This window comes from Polyodon spathula, chromosome 3 (assembly GCF_017654505.1).
Source record: "Polyodon spathula isolate WHYD16114869_AA chromosome 3, ASM1765450v1, whole genome shotgun sequence".
Classification (NCBI taxonomy): domain Eukaryota; kingdom Metazoa; phylum Chordata; class Actinopteri; order Acipenseriformes; family Polyodontidae; genus Polyodon; species Polyodon spathula.
The window spans coordinates 91,840,826-91,853,295 of NC_054536.1; the positions used below are offsets into that span (position 1 = coordinate 91,840,826).

General features: G+C 39.8%; 1 protein-coding gene across 5 annotated transcripts in view; it reads left to right on the forward strand.

Annotated features, from left to right (window-relative positions):
- The window catches only part of LOC121313653 (inactive phospholipase C-like protein 2), a 74,564-nt gene extending 64,116 nt beyond the window's left edge, over window positions 1–10,448 (forward strand). For all 5 annotated transcript variants that reach the window (XM_041246400.1, XM_041246396.1, XM_041246401.1 and 2 more), the window contains 2 exons: window positions 3,527–3,636; window positions 8,911–10,448. In XM_041246400.1, the coding sequence (XP_041102334.1) occupies window positions 3,527–3,636; window positions 8,911–9,102 (302 nt within the window). In that variant the 3' untranslated portion in view covers window positions 9,103–10,448. The remainder of the gene's footprint in view (window positions 1–3,526; window positions 3,637–8,910) is intronic.
- Window positions 10,449–12,470: the final 2,022 nt, after the last annotated feature.

Here is a 12,470-nt window from a genome sequence, read left to right on the forward strand (position 1 = left end):
TTGTTTTGTACGGTGTTCAAAGCAGATCATAAAAGGAAATCGGGGGCTTTCATTTTTTATTATGACAACAAAGTTTGAGAAAGTGCCACCTATATAAAACTGTGAACTTTTGACAGCAAGAATCATAGTAACTGGAAGGTAACATGTATATATATTTTTATAATGAATATAATTCAGATATTTTAGAAAGTACGGTGGTTGCTATAAAATGGTATTTAAATGAGCATCATCTCACCAGGTGAGGAAACACGTGTTACGCCTCACACTCCTTGTCGTAAATCCATTTGGATATTATTTTAACATGTTATCTCCCCATTATTGTGTCCAATAATACATAATGTACAGTCAGTATTTCTTTCTTTCGTGTATATATTGGTAATTGTACATTTGTTCTAAGTATATAAACCACATATCATGGCCGTACGGTACACAGCAATATTTAGCAAGCACTTGTTACAGTTGGTAAGTAACTTGTCCTGAAGGTTTGTTACCATGTAAAACAGCTCCTTTTGTCATAACAAGCTGTCAAATACACTGACATATTTGCAGTGTTCAGAGAGTGGTTTGCGACATGAAAAAGGCTCAAGACCAAACTAGAGAAAAATGAGATGTGTTTTGTATCTCTCTCTCTCTCTCTCTCTCTCTCTCTCTCTCTCTCTCTTCTCTCTCTCTCTCTTCTCTCTCTCTCTCTCTCTCTCTCTCTCTCTCTCTCTCTCTCTCTCTCTCTCTCTCTCTCTCTCTCTCTCTCTCTCTCTTCTCTCTCTCTCTCTCTCTCTCTCTCTTCTCTCTTCTCTCTCTCTCTCTCTCTCTCTCTCTCTCTCTCTCTCTTCTCTCTTCTCTCTGTCTCTCTCTCTCTCTTCTCTCTGTCTCTCTCTCTTTCTCATTGTGTGAAATGTCTTCCCAGTGTAACCCAGTAGTCCTAAACAGCAGTAAAGCACATCTGAAAATGAAAGTGTTCTTCCCTTAACCAGATTTACTGTAGGATAATTAGTTAATGAATTTTATCAATTCATTAACTAATTAATTCAATACATAGCTAAAGGCCATGCTTCATGTTAGTACATATCACTGGACTGTAACAATTGTTTCGACAACTGAAGGGATGCAATCAATTAAAAATGCTCTTTCCATTATATGTGGGCGTGGTGTGATTTCATTCACAACTCTGACAAGGGCCGGTGCTAACTGCAACACGAAAACCAGGGCGAAACTTCTCGAATGTACCGTTGAGTTAGAAATTTTTGTAATTGAAGTGCTTCAACTCCCTCTAGAATCTTATCTAAGAATGGTAGGTTGGAGATTGGCATATAGTTATTGATGACTTTAGGGTCCAAGGCATAGGCTATAATGACATCAACAACCTTTACACCTTTTTGAGGCTGCAGTGCCAAAAGGTTTGTCAGCAATATCTTTGTGGGGGCAATAACTGATCAAAAACATTTGAGGTAAAACATGTAAAGCCACTGAAATGTAACTCCCTTACTGAAAATGATTACCAACATTCTACAGCCAAGCACAATGCAAGATGATAAAGGAAATTGAATCTAAAGTCTTAGACTTGCATGTGTTCGATGCCTACAAAGATCCGCTCCATCTGATGTATCATTTTCAAAGAGATCATTCTAACAATGCTATAAATGTTTTCCTAATTACATCTTTTTATCATTTATTGCCTTTAATCAAATATAAAAAGTATGCTAATTTGTGTCAGAAGGCCTAGTTTAATCAGATGTAAATTAAATCAGTTTTTTCTTTTGAAAATGGGCGTCATAGTTATTGTTTATGTAGTATTGTGTTATAAAGTTATAAACAATAGTGTAGTGTGTACAGTAAATGTGTGTCTTTAGTTAATATCAGGATACAGGTGATATTAATGATCTCTCTTTGATGACTTTATGGGGTTATATTGAAAAAAATATCAAATATGTTTGGTTGTTTATTCAGTAAATGTTACATTGTTATATTAATCTCCTGCGTGCCAGTGTTTGATGTATTGTCAATGCTGGTAGTTCTCTTTGAAAATATGCACAATATCAGTAGTTTAGCATTTGAAAAATCTACGCCCCAATTAGTTACAAATAATAAACCAATACAAGAAAATAACAAAAGGAATTTAAATGATCTCATCAATTGTCTGTGCATAATATCAACACCTGCAATACCTCCCCCTGCTGCTAGATGTTAGTACTGCATTTGTTCTACTGGTGGTGGGATAACTTAATATGGTTTCCTTCCCCAGGTGGTAGAACAATTGAAGCACAGAAATAATTTGAAATTCACATAGCAATTTATGGTCCTTTTTTTGTTGAGACTTGACCTTATTACATTCAAGTGCATGAGGCCAGCACACTTGAGATTTGAATTAATTGAGCCACCAAGGGCAGCATATTATTTGTATTGTCTCTGGTGAAAACATTCCAGAAAGATGTGTTCATCCTTGGCAGTGAAAGCTGGTTGGACTGATAAGGCACCATGTGCATTCTGTCAACACAGAGTGACATCGGCATCTACTTTTCATTGCTGTGTAAACCATATTTATCGAAGGTTATCGTTTGTTTAGTGTGATTACATACAGTACTGTATGATTTGCTTTGCTTTCTCAAGCACACATATTGCTCCCTGTTCTGGTGTTATCAAAGCCAGCCAAGAGAAACAGCTGGATTTTAAATAATGTGTAGATTTTTGTGCTTCAAATCCCTTCTTGGTTTTGTGCTTGTATACCAGGGCCGATCAAATATCTAGTGGTTTTGTACCAATCAGTCTGATATATACTTCATGTAATGTGTATTTTGTTAATTATCATGTTCTTATTTAAAAGAAGGATTCTGCCACGCAGAGCTATTCTTAAATAAGCCTGCAGTATTGCTTCATAGGACAGAGTGAGCTGCTCAAATCTATTTTATTGCACAATCACTTTTTTTCATTTCCCTTTTCATTTTAAAACAGGAAGTGGAGATCAAACCCCTTTCTGTCATTACAAGTTGTCGTGCTTGTGATAGCCACTGTTAAACTTGGTTCAGCATTACTAACCCTACATGTGTGCGATAATGTATTGAGTCTGCAGCATTGCATGCTGAGGTTTATTCATTGATAGTACTGACAGCACCTGTCTCCAGGTGGGGCTGTTAACTGGTTAAAATAAAGACCTATGATGAAAGTGTAATACCCAAAAATACAAGAACCTATGGCAAGGTGAATATAAAAAAGCAATTTCAAAAATGTATTCAGTGAAACAAGAATCTGTTGCAAAAACACTGACAGATGAGAAGGCACTGGGCTTGAAATTAATCAGTAGCAATAGCAACCTTGTTTTCCACAGTAGCCAGTTACTTTAATCAAATGAGCCACATTTCAGTGTATTCTTTTTAGTCAACTTGGCATAAACCTAAGAAAAAATAACTTTCATTGGAATTCCAAATCATGTTACCCTGCGTGCGACACCGTGGCAGTGGATAAGCAAGCACTGCAAACAAGAGAAAATGTTTTAATTGTGCAAAGTTAAAAAGACTCTTCTTGTTGTTTTCAGCCATGGAATTCCATGAGAATCTGCATCTTATAGCAGCGAAAGAAGGTCTGAAAGGAAGGAAACTACAAAAGGCTGTGGAGAGTTTTACTTGGAACATCACTATTCTGAAGGTACAGTCTTACTTGTGCTTTTTATATATATATATATATATATATATATATATATATATATATATATATATATATATATATATATATAAAAAAATACTAAATTACAATATGAAATAGGATGCAACAAGTTAGGATTACAATTTATGTCTACAATGACATAATAGCAGTGCATAGTGACTCAGCTGAGGATCGAGTAACATGGTGCTTAGGTCAGATGACAGGTGCTGCTACAACTGTTTATATACAGTGTTACACGCCCCCCCATACTGCTACAACTGTTTAAATACAGCTTTACACACACCCCCCGTGCTGCTACACTGCTGCCCTGCTTTATAATAGAAACATGTTCAACTGTATGACATATTCATCTCTTTTGTCCTAAACACAATCTCACTTAATGGCTAGGCAGGCAGTGTTAATCCTACACCGGAGAGCTCAGGGGCTTGGAAGAGCAGGCAGTGTTAATCCTACACCGGAGAGCTCAGGGGCTCAGAAGAGCAGGCAGTGTTAATCCTACACCGGAGAGCTCAGGGGCTCGGAAGAGCAGGCAGTGTAAATCCTACACCGGAGAGCTCAGGGGCTCAGAAGAGCAGGCAGTGTTAATCCTACACCGGAGAGCTCAGGGGCTTGGAAGAGCAGGCAGTGTTAATCCTACACCGGAGAGCTCAGGGGCTTGGAAGAGCAGGCAGTGTTAATCCTACACCGGAGAGCTCAGGGGCTCGGAAGAGCAGGCAGTGTTAATCCTACACCGGAGAGCTCAGGGGCTCGGAAGAGCAGGCAGTGTAAATCCTACACCGGAGAGCTCAGGGGCTCGGAAGAGCAGGCAGTGTTAATCCTACACCGGAGAGCTCAGGGGCTTGGAAGAGCAGGCAGTGTTAATCCTACACCGGAGAGCTCAGGGGCTCGGAAGAGCAGGCAGTGTTAATCCTACACCGGAGAGCTCAGGGGCTTGGAAGAGCAGGCAGTGTTAATCCTACACCGGAGAGCTCAGGGGCTTGGAAGAGCAGGCAGTGTTAATCCTACACCGGAGAGCTCAGGGGCTTGGAAGAGCAGGCAGTGTTAATCCTACACCGGAGAGCTCAGGGGCTCGGAAGAGCAGGTAGTCTTAATCCTACACCTGGAGCTCAGGGGCTTGGAAGAGCAGGCAGTGTAAATCCTACACCGGGGAGCTCAGGGGCTCAGAAGAGCAGACAGTGTTAATCGGAGGCTGTGTAGGGCAGGCTCGCTTTGAGAAATGGAAGGCAAGACATGCTTGGCTACAGGCTAATGCCCGCAGTTCAGTAATCACGTCATTCGGAAATGCGTGATCTGAGACCCCATGTTACTGCCTTTTGATACTGTATCAATAAAAATAACTGCAGCTGTCCTGCATGTTGGCAGATTTGTGATGCCTAAAGATTTTTAGCAGTTGATTCAGTATAAATAAGTAACTTTAGTGTTTCTCTTAACTGTTTAAATTGTGTACTACAGATGGGCTTGCCGGAAGAGCAGTTTGAGTATTACCCCCCCCCCCCCCCCCCCCCCCCCTACCCCGGAGACCCCAGGGATTTTGGAAGAGCACTCTGTTTCTAAAAACAAATACGATTGCTAAATTTGGCTTAGCCTTTTTGGGTTATTTTAAGTGTATAGAAAAAACAACAAATGCTCCTATGATGTTTGACTGATGCATCAACGGTGTGAGTTGTGCCAGCTGTTCCGTGTCATCCTGTTTCTCAAGCAGTTCATCCTTATTAAAAAGGTCAAGATAAATTTCTATTGCCTTGGAGATTCTTGTTTGGTTGTGTCTGCTTACAGAATGAGTTTTGGTATCCAATCGACCAGAATAGAAATCTCTTCTAGCATGACCTAATTGAATGTATAAGAAGTAAGAATAATGTTATTTCCCTGTCAGATACACAACACCAGCAGTAGATCTCTGCTTGATCCCAGTGCTTTAGCTCTTTTACTGATTTTTCTCAACTGTTTGTTCATTTTTTCGCTCAGTTTACTGCTCTATGACATTTCTTGTATTAGTGTAGCGTATATAGAGGCAGAGACAGTTTTTTAGCTGTGGGACCCTGGGCTCAGTTGAGAGAAAATACAATTGGGGTCAGTTTTTATAGTACAAGTGCCTGGGTGCTTTTTAAAAAAAAACAGTACGTGAATTGTCTGCTGCAACTAAAGAGAATACGTTCCACATGAACTATTTTCCTGATAGATAAGCTCCAACAAGGGGCATCTACAGTTGGTTTTACTTTTGTTTCCATTTGTTTTGCCATAAGTTTTTGATGGCTCCAGTGCAAAAGTTCATTTAAGGATTTTATTTTCCCAAAATACCATTCTCATGAACTTGTGTTTATGCATTTTGAACAATGTTTGTCTGGATTATATTTCAAGTTCCCAGGGGAGAGTCATGGGAATGTACTGTACATGTATTGAACAAAATACTGATGACAGTGTGAGCTTAAACAAAAGAACATGTCTGGCTTAAAGACATGAGCGAGGAAACATTGCCACATATTTGATGTGTTCAATTAGTTTCTGGTATTTGCTTGGGGGTTGGGGGGGGGGCATATTGATTTTCAAAGCCTTACACTCACATAAGACAAAGCAATGAAAATGAAATGCAGGAAAAGAGCTGAAGAAACAAATTAAGTCAAAGAATCTTGGCCTATGATTTAATGTAATTGTATATTTTAGATGTTTTTATCCAAGCTTCCAGAACCTTCAAGTCTAAATGTTTGTGATTAGTCTGTGAGATACCTTTTCAATATATAATTGTAAGTGATATGAAAAGAGGGGCTGTTTTTCTTACTATGATTACCTCCAGTTCAATATGGTTTTATTTTTGTGTTACCTTTTCTTGAGATTGACCAGAGTTCATAACAAACCATGCCACCCAGTAGTTTCATTGTAAAATATTTGTGTCTAGCACACAGTGCAGCCAGGTGACTAAACCAAAAATCACATTTAAGTGCTGCTCTTAGCCTAATAGCGATTTTTGAAAAATACCAAATAACAAAACCAACAACAACTATGATATCAATAGCTATTGGTTTTTGACATTTGGTCATTTTTAATAGCCACAAGGGTAACAGGTGTCAAATTTAAATTAATTTCTCTGGATCTTTTTAAAATATTGTCTGGAATTGCTAGTAATGTTCAATAGATTTGTTCTGTAGGTATTATTTTGTATGGGCTCACTTCACAGGCTTGGCTTCCAGTTAAAACAATGTGGCAGTCACTGTGCACTGATCATTGGAAACACACCTTAGGCATTCAATGACTGTGACATTGGACCTTGAATTATGTTCCTAAATACAAAGTAGCTGCACAATACTACATACATCGGGCCCATTAACAACCAGTGTTGGATTTGGCTATTTGATGACTTTTAGCATGGAGGTATTGAAGTGTTCATGTTTTAAAGTGAAGAGTGTGTTTTGAGGGAGTAGTAAAAAGAAGTCAGATGCTTCCAGAGCCATTCAAACTTGGTAAATGCAAAGAGAACCTGAAATACACAGTACATGGAAAAATCAATGGCGGTGACCTTTTAAAATTCTGCAAGAAATTTGGTGTCTGCTCCACATTTTCTTTTACGACATTGTTGTTGCCGCCATTTTAGTGGAAGCGAATGGATGTGACCTTTGCCATGCCATGATCATTGTTTAACTTACTGTGCCATGGTAGCGTCACAGCCCAGACGGTATTGGCAGGGAGGACATCTTAGCATGGAACACAAACATTCTCATTCCCCCTAACCCCATCAACATTTACTTCATACACCTGTGGCTGGAGCCTAATTAATCATGTATTCAGTTGTCAGTGTTTTGACGGGGAGAAATGCAACCCCCTCCCAGCCAACCTAATATTCTCCACACAGCACACACCCGTGCACAGCAGGGCTTTCACCCGGCCACACCTACAAGGGGCAAACTTTCACTGCTTTTCTTCACTACACACATCTACACACATTCTGCTCGTATGACTTTCAACCTAAGTTGTGTGGGTTTAAGCTCCAGCTGATAAGCTCTGTGTTTCATCAAGATAATTTACATATGAATGAATATAAAACTGCATGCCTAACGTTTTAAATATTGCTGTATCTTACAGTAAGTTTGAGTTTTTCCTTTTTTATAAGCTGTACAAGTGGTTTGATTTTATTTCTTTGAGCAATAGTTAACTTGGAAATTACCGTGGCATTACAAAACACCCTGCTAGCACTGGAGACTTGTGTTTCCTTCCCACCAATCCTGCTGACTGAGAGGCCACTTATTTTCTTATTTATTCGAGAGTTCTATAACTTAGTGCTGCAAATGAAATAATCTTCTGCATTTCTTCACAGTCTCTCTGCCTCCCAGTGTAGCAGGCTTCTGCGTAGGTGTCATCCTTCTAACTGTTTCACACAATTCTAGGTATTAGTACCTTTAGAAGGACCTGCTAAATATGTGGGATGCTGAACATTCATATTTAAGAAACAGTAACACAACATACAAGGAAAATATAAAAGGCATTATATCATAAAAGAAAGTACGTCAGATATACTGTAAGTGCTGACTGACCAAGTGCAAACTGCGCAAAACTTTCAAAAACTTTTTTTATTGTGTGTTCATTATTTAAAGAAAGTACCCAAATACACAGTCTAATCCAGCTACGTACAGGCAGACTGTATCTGCATGATTTTGGAATAATACCCCTATTGAAATGAATGGTGTGTATCCCTTTACAATCCAGAACCTGTCTATTCTGGAATCCAGCATGATCTGTAACCCTTGTCTGTATAAAACTGACAGTGCAGTCCAGCATTAAGTCATGTCATTTTCTAAGTAAATGTGTATGTCACCTGCAGTAAAGTCCTCGTTTACATAAGGGAGAAAGTTCAATTTAAATAATACAATCCTTTTGAATGTATTTTATTTTAATATTGGAGCATTCCAACTGTAGGCTATATGTTCAACTTGTGTATGAACTGCATAAAACAAAAAAGTCATTCTAGGTTCAGCATTAAGAAAAAACAAAGCATTGTGAGAAACAATGTTACAACCTGCTGTACCTAGAAGGTCAATTCAATCACAAATCTGCACAATTCTCACAGCTTCTCAGAACACATATCCACCTTAGCTTCAGACTGAATCTACCTGAAATGAATTGCCTATGTGCTGTGTGCACACAGTCTTGATTATAGACTTTGGATGATCAACTAACTACCTAATAGCTGCACTGATCAAAGAAGCCAGTTTATCAACCAGCAGTTATTTCTAAACATTTCCTAATGTTTTTTTTTTTCCTCTGCAGGGGCAGGCAGATCTACTGAAACACGCTAAAATCGAGGTCCTGGAAAACCTGAAGCAGATCCATTATGCCGCCCGTGACCTGAGTAAGATTAGCATTGGCTCTGCAGAGTCGTCATCCAAGCCAAGGCGTAGCCTAGGAGCTATTCCTGAAAAAATCACTGGAGACGAGGAGCTGGCGGATGGGGACCATTAAGGACCAGCTTCATTACTGGAGCCGATTAGGAAAACTTAACAGGAAAAGCTCAACGTGCACTTAAAAAACACTTCCAACAGGGGTCCCAGAGTGGCTAATCTGGTAGAAACGCAGCCGTGTGGTGCGCAGGGTGAGTCATACAACGCAGGTTCACGTCCTGACTGTGCAAAGTAGCCGGTCTTCGCAGGGGACTCCAAAGGGAGCGTCGCATTGGCTCTGGCGCTCTTGTGGGTTAGGGAGGCAAAACTGGCAGGGACTGTCTCTCTTCATCGTACTACGCCCTGTGAACTCAAAGGCGAACACCTGCAGGGCTGGCCTTTGCCCTCCAGAGGTTGGCAGCTTGCTGACATCCGCTCTCGAGTTCCTGGGTGGAAAAGGAAGCTGACTCGGTCATGGGATCGGGGGACGCCCACTGAACCTTCAGGTCTCCTGAGCTGTGTGATGAATTGCTGCAGTGATGGAAAAGCAATTGGGCCTCCAAACTGGGAGAAAATCAGGGGGAAATAACAATTGGACAAACTAAATTTATAAAATAAAAACAAGACAGTTGCCCAGAATGTGTTTTTTTTTTTTTTTAAATCCTAAAGCATAATATGGAAGGTGTTGATCAATCTTAAAAAAATAAATAAATAAAATAAATAGCTGGAGCTATGAATGTAGCACGATGCTGTGTAGAAAACAAAACAAAAAATGAAAAAAAGCTGTTTATAGACATGGACGACTCCATGTTCTCTCTGCCAAAATGTTTGTGTGTGTAAGGAGTTCTAACTTTACCAGTTAATGTGAGTTTTTTCTTTGTTTATTTCAGGTGTATTGAGAAAAGCTGCTTTTTAAAAGAATATATAATAATAAGAATAATAATTTTAAAGATGTCACATTTGTCTAAGTATATATAAATAGATATCTATGATGTGAAAGACGAACCCAAAGCTGTTACCAACAATGCCAGGTACAGCCATGTTTTCATTGTTTGTATGTGGTACACTTTGTTGAGCCATTACAAAATAACAAATAAAAATACCTTAACGTATTCACTGTGTCTCCCTACACCAGAACTATCAGAAGATGTGCTGTCCAATAGAGCAGAACACATCTATTTAAACTAACTGCCTTGTCGATACAGTAACATATTTTTTAAAGTTGTCAGATTTCAGGTTTTTACTAAGTTCTAAACTGTAGTGATTTTTGCCAGTCGTTTTTGTGAAGTGCTTCATACACCACGTTTAGCAACCAAGTGAAAATAATAACATGTAAAAACAAATGCAGTACATGTAGAACAGAAGAGAATCATTTACAGCAGGAAATACTTTTGTTTTGATCAGATTTACAAAATCAAAATAAATCTGCACACAAAGAAATGTGTCCGTTGTGGTGGTTTTCTTTTTTTTACTACTGTATTTGGCATTGGTGCAAAATATATTTTTGTAATTCTCTCATCACTTTCAATTACACACCTCTGTAATAAAACACTCTATTGTATTTCTTGTCTGAAAAAAACCCCACTAGCAACATTTTGGTCTCCCTCCAGCCATTGTAAATCACTTATTTATTTTTTTGGTTACAGTGAAATAACTTTTTGATGGAGTTTGAAGTACCTTCTTGGGTATTTATGACCACAGTTGTTCTGGGTGGTTTTGTGCCCTGTTTCACCTCTATTTAAAATGTCTTATTTTCAGACTCTTGTTGTACTGTCTGTACTGTCCTGGTTTTCAGGACCTGGTCCCCCTCAGAGGTCTAACTGATTTTTGAGCTAGCAAGAATAATCATGGCGCAGTAGAGGTTGTTAAACAACCCTTTGTTTATTTAGTTTATTTTTGTTTCAGAAGCGATTCACCACATTCCTGTGTTTTCCAAGGGTGCACAATGAGGTTGATGGGCTTGTCTAATGTAAAAGGGAAAGCTGATTTCCATTGCTATCAGAAAGTATCCACAGCCCTGTTACCCACATGTTCATTGTTCTACAGTACACTGACCAACAACTGAAACATATGGAAGAATGATGCTAATTGTCTTTAGAAGTACTTAATTGTAGTCCGTCCAAGTATTTAACTGTATTTAGACATCCATAGGATTGGTGTGAGTGCCATCATTTTCATGGCAGATAATGATCCGTCGCCATGTTTGATGTGATATCTTCATTAACATGGACGGAGTGACGATGCAGAATGCATCTCTCACAGCTTGTTTCATCTCCATCGTCTCATATCGCTGGACGGAGTGACGATGCGGAATGCATCTCTCACAGCTTGTTTCATCTCCATCGTCCCATATCGCTGGACGGAGTGACGATGCGGAATGCATCTCTCACAGCTTGTTTCATCTCCATCGTCTCATATCGCTGGACGGAGTGACGATGCGGAATGCATCTCTCACAGCTTGTTTCATCTCCATCGTCTCATATCGCTGGACGGAGTGACGATGCGGAATGTATCTCTCACAGCTTGTTTCATCTCCATCGTCTCATATGGCTGGACGGAGTGATGATGCGGAATGCATCTCTGACAGCTTGTTTCATCTCCGTCGCCTCATATGGCTGGACGGAGTGACGATGCGGAATGCATCTCTCACAGCTTGTTTCATCTCCATCGTCTCATATGGCTGGACGGAGTGACGATGCGGAATGCATCTCTCACAGCTTGTTTCATCTCCATCGCCTCATATGGCTGGACGGAGTGACGATGCAGAATGCATCTCTCACAGCTTGTTTCATCTCCATCGTCTCATATGGCTGGACGGAGTGACGATGCGGAATGCATCTCTCACAGCTTGTTTCATCTCCATCGCCTCATATGGCTGGACGGAGTGACGATGCAGAATGCATCTCTCACAGCTTGTTTCATCTCCATCGCCTCATATGGCTGGACGGAGTGACGATGCAGAATGCATCTCTCACAGCTTGTTTCATCTCCATCGCCTCATATGGCTGGACGGAGTGACGATGCAGAATGCATCTCTCACAGCTTGTTTCATCTCCATCGCCTCATATGGCTGGACGGAGTGACGATGCAGAATGCATCTCTCACAACTTGTTTCATCTCCATCGTCTCATAGTGCTGTTTTGTAATGAAAAATTAATTGCAGTGAAAAAACAAGGGGTAACAACTTAGGGGACAGCCTGTAGAACTACAAAGACAAAAAATACAAATGTGGGAGTATTGTTACAGAGTAGTGGTGTTGACATGCATGATTTTTACTTTTTATATACTCATGTTCTCTTCTGAGTACATTTGTATTTGGCTGCAATATGTTTCCCATCAGTCATGCTGCCGCTGCCCACATGTCAGTAAGGTAAGTAATCTCTGGTGCAGCAGGGACTCAGGGTAGCAATATTATGTATGAACAGCAGTTAAGAGGTATGGAATACAATC